Source organism: Sceloporus occidentalis, unplaced genomic scaffold (genome assembly GCF_023333645.1).
Source record: "Sceloporus occidentalis isolate IW3139 unplaced genomic scaffold, rSceOcc1.0.p SCAF_60, whole genome shotgun sequence".
In the NCBI taxonomy this organism is placed as follows: domain Eukaryota; kingdom Metazoa; phylum Chordata; class Lepidosauria; order Squamata; family Phrynosomatidae; genus Sceloporus; species Sceloporus occidentalis.
This window is the reverse complement of record NW_028317040.1, coordinates 3527091-3546432: the sequence shown is the minus strand read 5'-3', so window position 1 is coordinate 3546432 and position 19342 is coordinate 3527091. Positions and strand designations below refer to the sequence as shown.

General features: G+C 42.1%; 1 protein-coding gene across 2 annotated transcripts; it reads right to left on the bottom strand.

The window, feature by feature from the left end:
• Positions 1 to 6236: 6236 nt before the first annotated feature.
• Positions 6237 to 12405, bottom strand: LOC149287492 (cysteine-rich hydrophobic domain-containing protein 2-like). 2 transcript variants are annotated; one of them, XM_089492808.1, is made up of 6 exons: positions 12230 to 12405; positions 11095 to 11149; positions 7569 to 7724; positions 7176 to 7232; positions 7029 to 7088; positions 6237 to 6287 (listed from the first exon to the last, which is right to left on the bottom strand). In XM_089492808.1, exons 1-6 carry the CDS (start codon positions 12403 to 12405, stop codon positions 6237 to 6239), a joined length of 555 nt encoding a protein of 184 aa, XP_089348934.1. The 2 variants fall into 2 exon arrangements, with proteins under 2 accessions (XP_089348934.1, XP_089348935.1); XM_089492809.1 differs by lacking the exon at positions 7029 to 7088.
• Between the last annotated feature and the right edge of the window lie 6937 nt (positions 12406 to 19342).

The following is a 19342-nucleotide window of genomic DNA, read 5'->3' as shown; positions in this document are numbered from 1 at the left end:
GGATGTGCAGCTGCCCTCCTCTGCGGTCTGCGGATTCTTGCCACTGATTGGCTGCTTTAAGCTTGCAGGGATTGCGAGCCACATGCATGGAGCTGTGCTCGGCTTGCGAGACAAGGGATGAGGCAAATGCACAAGGGGCAATTCTGCAGCATCAGCACAAGGATTCGCAAAAACAACGCCATGAACATTTAAAGGGACCACACAGCTGGCCGGAACGTCTCTAATATTATATTATAATTATATTATCGTTTCTAAATCTAGAGCCACAGGTGGGCTACAGGCAACAGTGTACAGCGCTACGGAATATGATGGCTCCATATAAAACAATAAATAATAAAATAACAGTCTGTGGTGTGGGCTTGGTCTGCTCCTGCTGCCATAATGATAACGGACTGGTCTGATCTGACCACCCAGTCCTGTGGACACATATTACTGACCAGTCAATGAGGTATATATGAGCGGACAGGAGGGACTCGGATGTACTGTACACGCAGCGGGTGCTGCTCGGCAACGGACCACGAGTAGACAGGCCCTGGAAAAAGCGGCTAGCCTGGTCACCCGTGTCACATAGTGAAGCGTCTGCCGCAGAGCCCGCTGCATACGCTCGGCAGGTGCCTCTACACCGGACACCCAGCACCCTACAAGCAATGTTCCATCTAATTTTTCTTAGTTGGCGAGCGCAAAAAAGTTATCTTGTGCAAAAATTTTCACAGAGCAAAAATTTTGTGCGGACAATATCCGCGCCACATAAAGTTTAAAAAAAAATTATAATTTTTTTCTTTTTTGGGGAAAAACTTGTGCGCACAATTTTTGGACATGAGCGCTCTCTTAAAAAGCTATGTGCGCGCGCACAGCTTAGAGGGAACACTGCCTACAAGCCCCCCACCATGCACCCAAACAGCAAGCAGGACACTGGGGTATCGCGGCCGACCCATTGCTTACACGGAAACCAACCACCGACACGTCAAACGAGCAAAGAGCGCTCCGTCACCCCGCCCAATCCAGTAACAAAGCCACCTACCGCCGTACAGCCAGAGCTCCTCCTCCTCCGGCCCCTCGCTGCCCATTGGAGGCGTCGCGCTTTCGGATGGAACGCGGACCCTGAAACGAACGGGGTTCGGGAAGCCGATGGTAAAGTAGTGAGCCGGGCAGCTGGGAAAGCGGCCTCCAGTACCGGTGTGATGGATGAGAAGCCGGGGGCGCGGGGACTGTAACAAGGGACCTGTGCGCCAGGTGCAGCCATCTCCAGGGGCTCGCTACGCGTGCAGCAGCCGACAGGTCCTAACGCCGGTGTCGGCACAACGAGCTCCCCGTCTCATTAGCACTGAGGGGGCAGCGGGTACTGCTGCTAATGGCTGGAGCAGCTGGCCCGTAAAGTGCTTTCACGGTTAATGAGCCACGTTCTGTGATATTGCCCTTTACGTACTGTTCGTACGGCGCTGCAGTGTATGGCAGTGCTATATATATATGTATTTGCTTTGCTAAGATTATTTGTAGAATTAACCGCATTATTAAATAAGCGAACCACAACACCTGAGAACGGAAAAGTAAACTCTGTGCAGGGGGCAGACGGGAACATGTTACAACTCCTCCATCCAGCTTTACAACCATGTCTACCATCCTAGGATAGAGGGTTTATTGCCTCGTTGGGGTGAGTGGCCGTTTACCACAATCTGTCTTTTTCAAAAAAACAAATGTGTTAAAGGGACAACTCAGGCGCTATGTATTAAAGCATATGATAGCGGAACAGGCCCCTGCATGCTTATGTGCACGCGTGTTCTGTAGAATCCCCCCCCCCCCATGCATATTAAAGAAAAAAAAAAATTGTGAGACTGTTAGACATTATACTGGCCATTTCATTATTTCTGCTACAGGTTTATTATGCAGTTCCTTTGGGCGGGTAAACTAGATAAAGAAACAAATCTGATGCATCTAAATACAGGTAGCTTTCCACGCTCTCCAGTCAATGTTTTGTAGTTACACCTCGGAAACACGGACCTTTGCAGGTGTTCCATTAACACAATTTATCGGTGTCCATCGAACTAAACCACTAATAAACGTATACTTACCCCTCACTTGTCACTTTTGACATGAATCCTCATGGGTCGGGTACCATCATATTCCCAGCCTACGCTGCACCAGTTTCCAAAGGCCAATCAGTTATTGTAAATAAAACAAATGCACACGTTTTTCCAATAGTTCTCAGCTTTATTTGAATTGTTGTTAGACCAGGTACTGTTTTTTTTTTCCTGTATGTATTTGGCACAGCTATATGTTCAGTCTATTTACTTATCCCACCCCCGGCAGCAGACATGCACAGTACACTGCAGCTTGCAAACTACATTAGGTTTCATGGGCAGGTGGCGTGAGATTTAATTTCCAGAAGCGAGAGTCCAGCACAATGTGCACTCATCCTGCCCGTGGTGTAGATCCTGGCTTTAAATTTACGTTGTTCCATTTTATGCAGAATTGTCACTCCTCGTAATAACAGATTTCAACAAGTGTGTGTATAAACTCCCAAGGTCCATCGGTTACGCAGAAATTCGTATGCACGCTCACCAACATCAATATTCTCTACCCATCTCTGGACAACTCTTCAACATTAACCTTCCTTACCTGTTAGGAAAACTACATCTGGAGGAGGAAAAACTCAAAACTAGAGGACAAGACAGAAGAGAAAGCTTAGTAGAAAGCACAAGTGTGACACCAGGTTCAGTATTCGTACAGTTGATTGCCAGCAGTTAATGCAGCATAAGTTACGGGCAGACTAGACAGACCCAAATGGTTCTTATCTGCCGTGAACCTCTATGTTTGTACCCACAGGTCGAATAGTTGGAGCAGTAGTGTGCCACAATAAGGTGTCCGTTATGAATTGCTTATGTCTCTACTGCATCATCTGGTTTGGTGGCACAGCATAGTACATTGGCAAGACAAAGTGCTAAGAGATTGTCATTTAATAACTATAGATATACCGCCGGCCCTGGTCCACAGTGCTTATCTATTTCAGTGGAACATGACAGCGTCAAAAACGGGGAAGAAATTGCCAAAGCCAAGCTTGTGCTTCTTCTAATAGTTAAGGTCCCTGCTTAATTTTTAGAAATCAATATTTGAGTAATGTCTACTTTTCTCCTTAAACAGGCACATGACTTTATAGGGAATCATTTTGTGTCCTGCGTCACGGTTCACTTTTAGTTATGAACAGAAGTCACGAAGGTTTTCCCGTTAGAAATCAGCATAGCCAAGCAGGACATCAAAAACCCCAACTCTCCGTGATACCGGAAGTAGCAGCATATAAAATGTTTTACTTCAGAAACAAAGAACTATGAGAAAATCATGTAAACAAATAAGCCATAAAAAGACATTACTACATATTTAACACATAAATTAAGAAGGAATCCGTACTGATGTGGCTATTTTCTAGTATCTAAATATATAAACAATTGAAAGAGACCATTCTTTATATCACAATGCATGGCTGCATTATTATAGCTGGATTTTAAATGACCACGGAGCCGGCTGCGTTACTGCCTCCCCTAAATAATCTAAAGTGTTACACTCGTCTCATATATATATATTTCACATGTATCTATGGTTCAATTGCACACAATGTGAAATCAAAGCAGAAAAAGGCATTTATAAAATTGGCAAAACGTAAGCTGGAACACCATTCACTAGGTATGTGCCGTTACATTCATACAGTTGTCAGAGTGAGACATGTTTGCAGGTTTTACAGAGAATATTGCTTTAGATTTTATTATATATACACACACATGCCATTAATCACACCTCCTTTAGGAATACAGAAAGTGGCACTTAAAGCGATGAACTCCTAAACATGGAAAGAACTAATATAGTTGCCTGCTTAATGTAGCGGGCCCGTCCAGCACTCAAAATATTAAAGCCATGCGCTTATAACGGCCAAGTCACAAAAGAAACGGGATGAGGAACGGTGGATCACACACTGTCGCTACGGCTGACCACCCTAGAAAGAATCAAACGTAAAGCTAGAGACTCAATGACTGCAGCCAGTTCTTACTTCGTGTTTTGTTATAACGGGGCGATAGATTGCTACAACCTCATCCTTTAGTTACGGAACAGGAAAAGAACACCGCGTGTGGTTATTAATGTAGCAGCGGAGCCGCTGCTCAACTATTGGTATTTTTAGCTATGCTGGAGGAAAAGGGGCACGCAAGGCTTAGGACCCCAATACAGACACCAAAACATATGGGTTTGTGAATAAAAGAACATACATCACTAGTGGAACTGTCTATGCGTACGCCTTACTAGTACTAAACCCAGCACCAGGGTATGATTTCAACACTAGCCAACACATTCTTGTGAGAACACAGATGGTAAATGAGACCGTTATAAATAATACTTTTGGCAAATGTGACAGATAATTTCTTTCCTGCATGTTGCAAACTTTACACTTGTGTCATATATGAGCCATTATTGGACATAACCAGAGGCATTACATACTCACAGCCAACACCCCCCCCCCCCGTGCAACTTCAGCGGCTGTCCGTATAATGCTTATGCCCCATTTACTGGTCTAGATTGTAAGCTCCTTTGAGCAGGGCCCTCCTCACCTGTTGTTTCTGTAAGTCATATTGTTATGTTACATACTACTTGTGTCCTGTCCACCCATTGTACAGAGCTATGGAATTTGATGGCTATATATATATATATATATATATATATATATATATATATATATATATATATATATATATATATATATATATATATATATATATACACACACACACACACACACATACATACATACACACACACACAAATAATAATGGTCGAGCACCAGCATATCACCGGTGGTCTCCCTTTAAGCAGCGTTTTATTTCCATACGTGACTGAATATGAGTAACAGCCGGTTGTTACAAGAGTCACATATGTGCATGGAGTCCATTAACCAATTCAGTGCTCAGCCGTCTGACAATGACTAGGTTACAACGGATTGGCAGGAACTACAAAATGGAGTGTTTGATATATTATTGTAGAAGCAATGTATTAGAGCGCATGCAACATTCTGTATCTGCTGAAAATTGTACAATTAAAATAACAGAACAATTACAAACAAAATATATATGCGGTATTTAAGAAATAGATCACAGTATGCAGTACATGAAGGCATAAAGGAACTTACCATAACATTTCTGTATTAGAGAAAACACTAAAATATATTCCAGCCCGCCGCCACCCCTTTTGTAGACCCTATATCTTTAATAACACATACATCTGGTACACTCAGCAGTTGGCTAGCATCAGAACCGCATTTTCCCCCCATCAGTTTTTGTAACGGGAAAGAAAACGGATGCTTCGCGTTCTCACACTGACGTTAAAAGCTAATAGATATGAAAGACAGCTGCTGCCGCGTTACTTATATTTGCAAGACACTGCAAGTCTGACTCTCCTTTCCACCTCGTAGTTATGGCTTTACTAATGAATTACAAAATAACACAAAGCCGTGCCTTGAGCTGAGCCTTACGATTCATACAATCAATAAGATGCCTGGAAAGTACATTTAAAATCTGTATACATACACATCTATTTGTTGGCAACAGAGTAACAGCTATATTACATTCTGTAAACAGTCAGAACACTTGGAATTCGGAAAGAAAAAAAAAGGCAATATTTACAGTTTGGTTTAACAATAAATACATCTCAGCTGTAATGTATGATAGCAAAAAATAAGCACAGATCCTGCAAATGTCGTAAAAAAGAGCAATGTTTTGGCAAACTGTAAAATCATTTTACTCCAACATTTGGATCTTAGAAAAAAAAACATTTCTGAAGTGTGAATGGATTTAAGCCATATGGTAAACTAAAGGAAACCATTCTAGCATAGGGGCAATAAGGCAACAAGCTAGATTTCGATGGAAATCTATTTGTAACAACATTAACGAGTGTAGAAAGAGCATTTAACCAGATCATGCTCGAGTGCCTGGCAATAAAAGTTTAAAATGATGAGTGCAACCGAGAAGCCTCATTCAACATGAAAAGAAATGTGCAAATTGAAGTTTCTTACACACAATATAAAATACCAGAGCATCAGGGTACTATACTGTTATACAAAAAGAACCCATTGTGTTTTTAAAACACGGTAACAGTAATTCCTTCCTTTCTATAACCATTTTCAAGGCACTAAGGGTAGGAATGAGGTAAAAAAAACAAAACAAATTAAATAAAACAAAGCGAAATAGCGTCAGGGGTCGTCTTCAATCTGGTCGAAATATTGGATATTTAGGTAAGAATTCTATTAGTATGACCTGCAAGAGAAAAATACCCATTTGCAAATAATAAATGTTTAGCATATTATATTATATTATATATATATATATATATATACACACACACACACACACACATACATACACACACACAGAATCCATTCTAAGAATACACTGAAAGTATAATCTAAGTAAACTTTAATGGAAAAAAAACCCACCCTAAAGACCTTGCAGTCTGCATTATGGTCTCTTTAGTAGTTGTGAGCGACGCGCTTTACGATAATTGGTAGAAATCTTTTCGTGAACGTCAGATACCACTGAGCAAGCATCCGTGCTTCATGGGATTTGTAATACACCCACAACTATATGGTGCTTTCCCAATTTCTGTACGATTGTTGCTTGCAAAATGTGATAAGGGACTTTTATTTTGTAACTATGTCAGTAACAACCACACACAGGATACATGGTGGCAAAATGAATCCAGGAGCCAACTATCCCACACGTGAGGACACTTTCAGGACCCTTCCTCTACTAAAGTCTCACTGAAAGTAGTCGGTTTGCATGTTTTTGTGTGGTTTTGATAAGCCTAGGCATCTATAAAAAGCTGGGCAAAAAAACCAAATGGATATTTCCCTCGACAAAGAGCAAGCTATGTATAGGAGTATCACCCAAATACAAATTGAGTAAAAACTAAAAAATAATGGCTTGGCCTCCTAAGGGGAAAAGTGCCCCTACCAGTATTAATAGAACTAAATGTGCAAGTTTGCCCAAAATACTTACGTATTCCATCATATTGTTAGATTCACATTTCCTTCTACTCAGCTTCCAGTGTAAGCCAAGCTAGAAACACAGTCATTGTAGCGGTGTTAGTCAATGTTCTTATCTTGATGTGATACAGTAACATAACGTGAGGGTTGTTCCTCTTACCTTATAATACAATCTGTTATTTTCCCATTCCAACAATTTATGAATAGATCTTCTTGTCTAAAATGTTTGAATGTGCCAACAGGGAAATGTCAAATACATTACAATACAGTATATTACAACTAACAAGATACCCTAGAGTCGCAGGAAAGATGTTGATTTTCTGAGAAGGGGTTTTAGTTGCTTATAGATGGTAAGCATATCCCCACCTTTTAATAAGTTATTAATATTGCACCCAAAATAAAATTAAACAAAAAATGTTAAAGGAAACCTCATTAATAAAACATTAAGAAATGATAAACCGTATTAAATACTGTTCAATGACAAGTGGCAAGACCAAGTTATAATGGTAAGTGAATGAATGAATATCTGTAGAACAATACAATCTGTACCTACCCTTTTGTTTAGGCATATTACAGGCCACAAACTGCAGCCCAGAGTACAACAGCAGCAGATACAGCCACACAGCAGCCATTTCACATTTAACGGGAGATTCTTCCTCAAACAGGCATTGACACGTCCAATGCTGATCTTAAACTCTTCGGGTGCAACCTGTATAATAAAAAAAAAAAAAAATCATGTTCTCATATAGGGCAACATATTACCGCTTCTAGGCCTTCTGGCTAAGATAGAGTATCTGTGAGAGAGGGAAAGGTCTTCTGGCCTTCAGACAGGGATAGGTTTGAAGCCCCAAGGTTCGTCTGACGCCCCCTGGTCACGGGCAGGGCGCGTGTCACCTTAAGGCTTATTGTGGGGTTAGCACATCACCATGTTTTTTTGACACAGCTGCTGAGAGAACCAGGCATTTTGCGGACCCTTCTTAACGCTTTATTTTACGTATTACTAGCCCCAGCCTTTTAGGCTAGGGGGCAGTCAACATTAATTTTGATGACACCAGCCTAAAGGTTGTAACGTGATACGTAAAATAAAGTGCTAAGAAGGGTCCACAAGGTGCCAAGTGTGCTTAACAGCTGTGTACTTTTGTATGCATGGTGGACACTATCATGACACAGCATATGAGATTTTTGGATTGACACTGAAAACGCCACGGTGGAAACGGGTCCCCTAGAGGTCCCCGATTTTCTGGTGAGGGAGGAGCTACTTTATTCAGAAGAGCACCTGAACATCAGGACATCAGGAGAAAAAACAAAACTATTTACAGAGCACCATCAGCTGCCCTCTCAGCAGGAACATGTCAAATATGGGGTTTTTTGTTTTGCTTTTCTTTTTAAATATTGTGTCACAAGGAGACTCAAAGCACACAACTTCAATAAAGGGTCACCGTATTTGCTTGATTATAAGACGACCCCCCAAAATCTGAATATTAATTTAGGAAAAAAAAAGAAAAAGCCTGAAGACAACCCTATAGGAAAAAACTTTTACCAGTAAATGTTAATTCATGTAAACTATGTGAACAATTTTTTTTTTTAATAAAAGCTATGATTGAGAAAAAAATATTTTTTTTTACCTACCCCCCCCAGTTATGCACACCTGCCCCCTGGCTTCCCACTCTGCCACAGAAATGCCTTATACCCCCTATATGCCATTGTGCCCCATGATATGCCTTTTAACACTCTAAATGCCACTGTGCTCCATGATATGCTTTTTGACCCCCTATGTGCCACTCTGCCTCCAGAATTGCCTTATACCCCTATATGCCACTCTGGCATTTAGGGGGTTAAAATGCATATTATGGGGCAGAGTGGCATAAGGCATTTCAGGAGGCAGAGTGGCGTATAGAGGGTTAAAAGGCATTTCTGGAGGCAGAGTGGCATTAAGGGGGTTAAAAGGCATTTCACAGAGCACTCTACCTCCAGAAATGCCTTATCCCCCCCATTTAACACTCCCTCCCTCCTACAAACTTACCGGAGCTTCTGAGTCCCACGGGGAACTCTGATCTCTGACAGCCGGGGAAGGTCTGCACGATGGACGCAGACAACCCCCGCTCCTAACCGCACCTCCTCCCGGCTGCAGCGGAAGTTGTGTACGCGAATCGAGTAGAGCTCTACACGCGGCCCGGACTAAGCACCAGGGATCAACTAATGTAAATATGTACATACGGGAGGTGATATTATACTGCACACAATGCAACTTCAGAGATATTGCTGTTTAGGTCTGAATTTCCCATTATATATTGGCCAAATGCAACACAACAGTCCACTGATCTATTTGCTCCAAAAAGGAAGACGCAGATATGATCACAGATGGTCTGGTGCAGAGGGAAGCGCACAGTCCACTCAAGGTCATACGACTAAAGGAAGAAAAAAATCTTCTCTATGTCCTGGTTTCCTTGCATGAGACGGTTTTAGTGATTTTGCTATAAATGATATTACACTCAAAACAAACGGTAACATAGAAATACGAATGGGACAGATGTACAGGCAATTAGGGCGCTGAGCTTATCTTTCTAGAAGCCAGGAATGGAAGTGCCCAGAGATATTAGTATAAAAGAGCACCATCCAGGGCCAGCTCAAGCCTGCAGCATTGTCCACATGAGAAAGGTATTCAGAAGTTTTGGGATTGGGGTGTTTACCGGGTCACTTTTGCACTGGTTTTGTCTCTGTTCAAAAGAAAAGATAACAGCTTTGCTTCTTGTTGTATTGTTCACGTTGTACAGACATTATTTCCTTTGGGCATCTTCTTTTCACCTCTACTCCTTTCAAACATTGTTAAAAAGGGTCATAATATTTTACGACAGGATGCACGAAGGGAGGCAAACAGAGAAAAACTAGGCAAATCCCAGCAGGCTGGATATGGCCTGCTCAGATGAAAAAAAACTATTGTGACCCTATCCATCACCTGCTGACAATACCAAGGGCACGATTTATGGCTCACACCCCTGAACTGGCCGTCTTATCTGTCCGTAGGATTCCTTACTGCGGAAAGCATTTGGGCAGGAAAGTGTGCTGTCTTCCCTTAAGCTTCAGTAAATCATCTTCTTGTCACCTGGAGCCAGTCCATGCCTTGGACCATACAATCATACGCAACCTTTCCAAATGAGTTTCCAAGTATTGTTAAAAACACATTCCTCCCTCAAACCAGAAGTACCAGAAGCCACAGCCTTTTAACATTTTACATCCACACAGTGTCATTCAGCAACGTGCCCTACAAATGCTTACACTTTTAAGACATCCACAACATTTTTGTTTACCTTCGCAGTCCAATGGCCAACAGAGATCACACTTATGATTACTGGCAGCCATGTTTGTATATTGTTATATCTAATGAGTCCTAATGTAAGATCCTTCAGTAAGCGTGCAGGCATGGCCATCTTTACGGCGCGCGGTTGTCTGTCAGTTCTAGTTTTGCCATACTCGGTGAACAGATGTATAGTTAGAAGCGCCATGTGAACTCTTCATGCTATATAAATAAAAATAATAAGGGAAGGGCATATTTCTATAGGATTTGTGTACAATGGGGAGACTTGGTTACACAAATCAACATAAAAAAGCACAACCTGGGCATTGGCAGTAAAATTGCAGTAGGTACAGCTACAGCTTTTAAACAATGTCACTATATATTTACACACACACACACAAATATACATACATATATATATATATATATATATATATATATATATATATATATATACACACACACACAAATACATATATAGTGTGGTATTATATCTCAAACAAAATGATTTAGTTCTGAATACATGAGCACGTAGGTATTGGAGTCATAGCACTGTGGAAGGCTGCTGAGCCTGTGGCAGGAAATTTGTTTCAGTAAATGCACCAGTTTTAATTTCTCATTCGCGCCTGCATTGTTGTGTTAAATTACAGAACAGGCAATACTTAACGTATAGTTACAGCCAACAGTTTGGCCCTTTTAGATTTAGAGCTGGCCATTAGTTCGGGTGTGAGGGATTGCTTGAGGAATGAACACGTTACGTTGCCTCATTTCCAAGGAAGCTTACCTTTCCTGTTAACACCGTAGGGAATTCTGCATCAAACTTGTTGCTCAAGCCAAATCTAAGGAGTCAAACAAAAATAAGCAAATAAAATACCACACAAGACATCATCACTCCAGTGATCATCTGTCCTAGAATAGCTAGGATTTGTACAGTGTTGGTTCGGAAAGCATTACATGAGGCTCGGTTGATCCATCTGGCAATAGGAGCCATATTTTGGATCAACGTTACAGAAGGGCAGGACTAATCTTCCAACGCGGTAAAACCGCAGCGACTTTTCACAGATTCTAGAATTTCCTTCCATGTATTTCTGCGACGTGTGAGAAACGACATTTCATTTCTTCAGTAACAAGCTACGCCACGCATGGAGCGCTAAGCTGGAGTAATAAGATGGGCTCAAATCAGGTGAGTTTTGGGGCATATGCTCGGTGTGCCAGATGGCCCGTTCAGGCCAGGGTAACTGTAATAAATCAATCTAGTTACGGTACGCACTATTAAGGCAACAGTCCCCTGTTAATCAAGCACAAGTATTCAGAGTATGCATGTCTGCAAGAAGCAGGCTGGGGAGAATTACTCATACAGGGCGATATAATGTAGAAATTACAAACAAAATGTAGATACACTGTGCTTTCCCCCAGTTAATACATCATACTTTTACAGCATTAACAGGTCAGCATACATTTAAGGAGGCCAAAGTCGGCGTGGCTAAGCAGAAGGGTTTTGCCCAGACTTTTTGTGTGACTGTGTTCAGTTGGTAGCTATTATGTAAAGATGTATTTTGTTCACATGCACTTTGCTGTGACTCCCGGGGCTGCCCCTGATGCAGCGAGCTTACCGAGCCGGTAGAAGACAGGGGCATTAGGGAGGAAAGAGGGGCGAAGATCACAGCCTTCCTCAGGAGGCATGCCTCAGTGTATACAGGGCGCATGGTATACCAGGCTGGGGCAATGCGTTCCCAGCACGTACCGGGCACCTTCATAGAGAAACACTACACAGGCAATAAGACATTCACGGCACCCGCCGACACAACAGTCTAACCTGACTGACATGTCTCTGGGACAAGAGCCGACATACATGTAACACTGCTATATGTACATACAGAGGGCCTACATCCCCTCACAACCTGCCCCCACTCTCTTACACGGTAATATGCCCGGCTCCCCGTACAGCCACCGGATCCGGAGCGTATCTCAGTACGTACTCCTCGTCCACCACCCGGCCGTGTCCTGTCTCACGCTCTTCGCCTTCATCCTCCTCTTCCTCATCCAGCTCATAGATGGTATCGAAGTCGGCCATGTTGGGAAGCAGCACGCTCATGACGTCACCGCACCAGGACGCTAGCGGGTGGAGGCGGTGCGAAGACGAGGAGGCGGAGTGTGCTGATTGGTTCGCGAGCAGAGGGCGGGAAAGGTGTGAGCGGGCAACCTGACAAGGTTAGCGCTCTATACCTATCCGTATGTACTATACATTATTTTTACAGTATGTATGCGCACGTTTTCATAAATGTAAAAAACAGGTATATGTGCTGCAAAAGGTAATATAATCAGCAGGTGTGCCCATAATCTCCTGTAGGCGCACGGGACTCCGGGTGTGCAGACACCAGCAGCTGTATACCAATAAGAAACCTTCTGGTAAAATAGTTATTATCCTTCACATCTGCTGGGAAAAGATATATTTTGCACATTTTAATTTACATTTTTTCACACATTCAGTAGGCCAGTTTTATTGAATAAATTGAATGAAACCCCTATTTATTGTAGTCAATAAAATGAATGTTGTGGATGTTTATATTGACATTTAGCTAAATAAAATACACAAATGTCAATATGGGCATGTCTCAGAATGTACATGTACACAAAAACTCAAGGTGCGTCCAAAATTCTTTAAACAGGGCCAGGTGATGTTGGTCCACTCACAGAGGAGGGAGCACCATACGTGACCCCACTGTAATATGGCAGCTACTCGCACACAGCGTGAAATGCTGTAAGGAAAGGCTACAGACAAGGTAAGGCTGTGAAGGTGTGATGATGGTGTGAGAATGGTTTAATGCGAGTGTGAGTGTATGTTACAGTGACTGTGAATGTGGAAGTGTATTAGAGTGTATCAGCTTGTGTTAGATTGTGTTACTGTATATAGTCCCCAGGAGGGGGGAAGGGGCTGGGGGCCACTTGGCTTTATCCGCCAATGTGCCAGATGGTGCCAGGCCTCCCATGTTCCTTACCAATGGGCTTTCTCGCTTGCCTATGGCCTCTGTTTTAGACACAGCCTTTAAAGTACAGCATAGGATTAGAAGTGTGTAAACTGAGCGTTCCACCTACATAATGTAAGGACAGTTGGGACAGTCCTGATATGGGGATTGCACAGGTACGATTGGAATAGTTTTTTGCCTTTAGAGCCATAGCTAACAGATTAATGGGATTTGTCATGTCCTGGCATAATTACTGGTTTTTACTCTCAGTGCAAATCATGGATTTATCTAATCCGGGACGATGTCATGTCTTCTTTAACAATGTTGAGTTATTTAAAACAATGCATACCGTAGGTTACCAGTAATCGGTCCCTGTACTTTTTTGCTTCTCTATTGACGTGGTGTATATTGTAACAGGACACAATCCTGTTCATAAATTATTATTGTTGTTATTTCTCTATTATTATTTTTTGGTGTATTGTTCAGGTTATTAATATGGTTTTATGTGTAAATTACCTTGTATTTGTATAGTTGATTATAGTTATGCCCACATCCAGTGACCGTTACCCACACTCCTGTGAGCCCCTTGGTGCCTACGTGACCACTTGCATGTCCCCTAATCAAAACACTAGGCACCTTCCTGATCATTCCCATGTTCCCACCTGTCCAGGTTTAAATCTGTTGACCACTTTGAAGGGACACTCACCTGTAACCTTCAATGGCTGTAGGTAATGATAACCGGATCGATACATATCTTGTCTGTTTACCCATGACTGGTTTGTCTTTTGTGTATAAAAACCTTGTGTTTTCCCCCACTAACCATTAGTCGTTTTGCATCTGATTCCTTGTCGTGTTGTAACTCTGATGGTTTGTCAAGAGATTCTGGAGTACTACCTTATTCCGGGGACTGTAGCGGCTGTCCAGAGTGTGAGGAAGGTAGAGTGTGGGGGTGGTCTACTTCTTCATGGCTGCACTGTTGTTGCTCCTTTCCTACAGCTGCTCTTTTTCTCTCGCTTCTTCTTCTGTTTTTTTGTTGTTGTTTTTTTGCAGAAGTACTCCGGGAAGAATGGTCAACAGAACTGATCCCGTGCAAAAGTGGAAGAATAAAGAAGACAGAAGAAGTAGAGGCAAGAGACAAGGCTGAACTGTGGGAAAGGAGACAGGGATGTGAAGGTGGTAGACAGACATTGTGAGAGGGAACTTCTGGGACACTTGGGGCCTCTGTGTGGTAGTGTGGCACACCCCGATGAGTGGCACCCAGGGCAGACCCACCCTCCCCTAAATACACCACCGTTCGGGGACACTGACAAGCTGTTTGGTGACAAAAATGGCAAAGACAGGCTGTTTGGGGACCAAGACGGCACAGGCAAGCTGTTTGGTGGCAAAGATGGCACAGCCAAGCTGTTTAGGGACAAACGAAAACTCTGGTTCATTCACTTATCATTTCCCGTCTTGACTACTGCAACACTCTTCTGGTTGGCACTCCACTGTCTCGAATCTCTCCTCTACAGTCTGTCCTAAATGCCGCTGCTAGGCTCATCTTCCTTGCACGTCGCTCCTCTTCTGCTTCCCCCCCCTCTGTGAAACCTTCCACTGGCTCCAAATTACCTTTAGAATTAAATTTAAGATCCTGGTACTGATATACAAGGCCATCCATAATACTGCTCCTCCATACATTTCTGACCTCATTAGCAAATACTCTCCTACTCAACCCCTACGTTCCTCCCATGGGCTAAGGCTCTCCTCCTCACCTCTTCCTTTTCCCGTCTACAAGATTTCACTCGAGCTGCCCCATATCTCTGGAATCTACTCCCAAGGAACCTTCAGCTTTCACCCTCCCTCCCGACATTCAAGAAACTTCTCAGAACCCACTTCTTCAGAGAAGCCGCACCATCTTAGCTGCTAGAACTTCCCTGTCACTGATAAAACCCCACACTACCTCTCACCTTTCTCTCTGCCTTATGTTTGTCACCCCATTTCCCTCTAGATTGTAAGCTTGCGAGCAGGGCTCTCTCCACCAAATGTATCGGTTTGTCTTAGTCTGTCAATTCTTGTCTTGTCATACCCCTTGAATTTATGTATTGTATTAAGCGCTGCGTAAAGTGTTGGCGCTATATAAATAAAAGATAATAATAATAATAAGTTAAATGTTTGGGGGCAAAGCTGGTGGGGCATGTTGCTTGGTGAAATTGTAGGCCTGGGGCAATTTTTAGACATGCTTAGACATTGGGTTCTGTCTTTGCTTTCTCACCTAGGGTTCACAGATGTTAATAATCATCTTAAAAACAGCCATAGCAAAAACATGTCATGACTGTTACTAGACTGCTGAACAACTCGATTTTGTGACAGAGGTGTAATAATTTAATCAGTTCTATGTAGGGCTGAAACAACGAATCGATAAAATCGATAATAATCGATAACGGAAATCGTTGTCGACAATTTCCGTTATCGATTAATCGAGTGATCGATTCGTTTTACCTCCTCCACGAGCGTTCCCCGCTTGTGCTACGCGCTCTGCAGTCTCCGCCTTCTTTGAGCTACGTGACGCGCTTCAATTAAGAAAAGGGTGATGGTCTGCAGTTCGAATAAAGTTTTCAACTTCTTGAAAGTTGCAGGGCTTGGTGGGAGACTGGGTGCAGGGCGGGGTGGGGGTGGAAGGCAGAGTGTGGGTGCAGGGGTGGCGATGAAAGGCAGAGTGGGGGTGGGGGTGCAGGGCAGGGTGTGAGTGCAGGGCAGAGTGTGGGTTTTGGTAGCAGTATAAACTGCTTTGTGTGCCCACTATGTAGGAGGTGAGAGTAGGTTCTCACCCTATTGAGAGTGTGCCTTGACGTGGCGGGTGAGCTTAATTATGCTTTGGCCAATTCATATAACCAAAACCTCTCACACACATAACAGATACACCTGTAGAGTAACATAAACAGACACAACAGGAGTTGAGAACCCTGCCTGTGAGCTGCCATTAAGCCTTATTGTACTTTTATAAAAAGTTCCTGATAAAAAGGGGTGCTGCTCGTGAGCTAATCTAAAAAATTTTTGCCAAAATGCAGGTGGGTTTTAAAAACTAGTTTACTAAAGAAACTGAAAAACAAAGAAACTTTTTACTAAAAGAGCTTTTAAAGCATATTTTTGGTATCTATTCTGTTATTCCAAAAAAACACACAAAAACGTAATGAAAGAAACAGTGTATGCTACAACTCTACTTCTCCACTCTCATTTCCTCCTTTTTTTTCCAACCCACAATCAATTTTTTTTCATCTTCTAACTTCTTTCTCCCTCCACACTCAGATTACAATCTCCTCTGAATGCCCAAATTCCATCTGCTTCAAAGACTAGATCAAAACCAACCACCTTCCCTGCTTACCCCACACAGAACACTTTTTCTCTACAAGTGAAGAAGAACTTGCCACTCTTCTTTCTTCTTTACACCCAAGAACCAGTCCCCATATTTAAAATGTATTTGCAGAGGAACTGCACAGTGTTCTTTCAACTTGCTGCTTGAGTTAATAGCAGTATTCACATACTGTCTTCACTTGGATTCTTGTTTAGGATTGTAGATGTGGACTGTAAAAGTTGAAATTAAAGGGATATGTTGGTGTCCTATACAGCCCTGCCTGTTCGGGAAAAATACTTACCTTTAAGAGAAGATGCATCCACAGTATGGCGGGACTGAAACACTCACAGAAGCCGGCGGTGGAGTTGACTGGCAGTGAGAATTGCATGCATGCACTTTGGCAGGGAGGAGGTTTGTTTGCCCAATGATATCTCCTGTGGGCCAAGGAGCTTTAGCGTCTAGAAGGAGGCAAACACATGGGGGGGGGGCAAAATGCCTCAATGCCTTTGTAAGGGGGTTGATAAAAGGGTCACTAAGCCATTATTACAGCTTTGTATTAAAGTTGGTATGATGGCTGGAGTGTCCCATGAAAGACTTGAATCTTTGTTTTAACTTGGTTAACTAAGTTACAAAATGTAGGTTCTTACAAGAAAAAATATAATAGGAATATCATTCAGTTTGGTTGTGCTGCAAATGTTACTGGTAAACATGACAAGAAGGGTTAATGATCTTTGGGGTTTTATTTTATTTGCAGTAACATTCTTGGACTTATACCTTTGCCCTATTGTCTACTTTTGTTTACCTAGAAACCTTTGAATAGAAACAACTTTAAAGTAAAACTACACAGCTAAAGCTGATTCAGGTTATATAACTTTAATTAATATGTTATTTTCAGGAAATGACCTGCTGACTTAAATAATATAAACAATTATATTAATAATAAGCAGGAGAAATTATGAACTAAACAGAAAGCAGACAAATACACGGTTTGTCAAAATAATTTGATACTGTTTTATTAAGATCCCACTCATGCCTACACAACTGCGTTCAAACCATTGCCACCCACACTGCTCGTATTTATTGCCCTCATCTCTATTTATGTTTGTAACCACAGCTGTCCAAAAATGTACTTACCTATAAGAGTAGACATGAATATTCTTATAGGTTTGTGTAGGTCTTTGTACATGTCACATTCAAATCTTAGAAAGTGACTTCTGTAATATGTTCTTGATTCTTGCCGGCTTACTTATTTTGTGCTTCCTTTTTTAAAGCTCTATGCTGTCCAACTTCATTGGTGTGGAGGGACAGCTTTTATCTGACCAACAAGCTGGGGAGTCTGACCCAGGGACACCAGTATGAATACACATACATACTTACACTAATGCACACTAGTACACACACATACACACTTTCACTAATGCACACTCATACTAATACACACACATACACACGTTCACACACAATCTCTAATTAACTTATACATACACACTTCCACTAACACATACACATCCACATTAATACACACTTACACTAATGCACACTCATTCACTTACACATACATACTTGCGCATACATACACTGATAACACACTCACACTAATACAAACTCACATTAAATGTCCTCACTCCATCATCACAGCTCAACAACCTTACTTATATTGCATTATGTGACCCCGCTGTGCTATTACCTCTGGGCCAGGAATTTTGGTCTGACCTGCGGGGCAGTTTTTCAAGTGTGGTCATGGTGGGTGCATGTAGCCTCCTGCCTGGTCTCATGTACACTCAAGCTTGGACTTGTGCAGCTACCAGTCCGGGCAGTTTCATTCCCATACCATGTCTGTGTGAGGCGTAATGTGTGAGTGCATGTAAGAGAGTAATGTGTGTATGCATGAAAATACGCGCAGCCTTGAGAACATGGCAGTCGCTAGATCATGGGTGTGTTCTGGTGACTGCCTGTGTCCTATAGAGCAACTCTACTGAGCTGGGTCCCCTTTTATTTTAGCAGTAATCACATTCACATGTGTACACTGTGGCATGCAATTCTAAGTTGAATTTAATTTAGGTATCCAAGAGATATTTTTTTGTTATTTAACTCTGAAAACCCCCGAATTACTTTAATAATCTCTGCTGACTTTTTTTTATTTAGCTGTTATTGTAATTGGCAAATGTTGAATAAAACACTGCATTTTAGACATACTTGTGAAATATGAATTCAGTAGCTTGTGAAATCACGTGAGTGTTGCTTGCAACATTGGGAAAAAGTGAGAGCCTTCACATTCAACAATCTTGTCACTTTTTTTTTATCTTGGCTTGTTATGCCTTTAGTAGAAACATTTAAATGCAAAAAACTTTTTTTTATCAGTTTATTCTAAGCATTTTTGTTGCATTCACACATTGTCATTGCAAAAAAAAATCTGTATACAAACGTAGTCCTTTGTAGCTTCGCGTACATCTAAATGCCTTGAAGGCATATGAACACATTCGGAAAGGAATCCACTCTGATAAGTAGGTGCCCGTCAGCTCCCTGGGGTCCACTTTCATTTTTCCCGCTGCTTGTTACACCTTATGTTTCCATATGAGCTCACCAGTGAAGGTTTTAATCATCAGAAAAGTCTTTCCACATTCCATGGATTAGGCTGTTTTATAAACACATGCTAAGTATCCTCTCCAGTCACAGTTTCATTTCCAGCACTGTCTTCAGTTTAAAGCAGGTTCCCAAGTTAGTTGTCCTGGAAT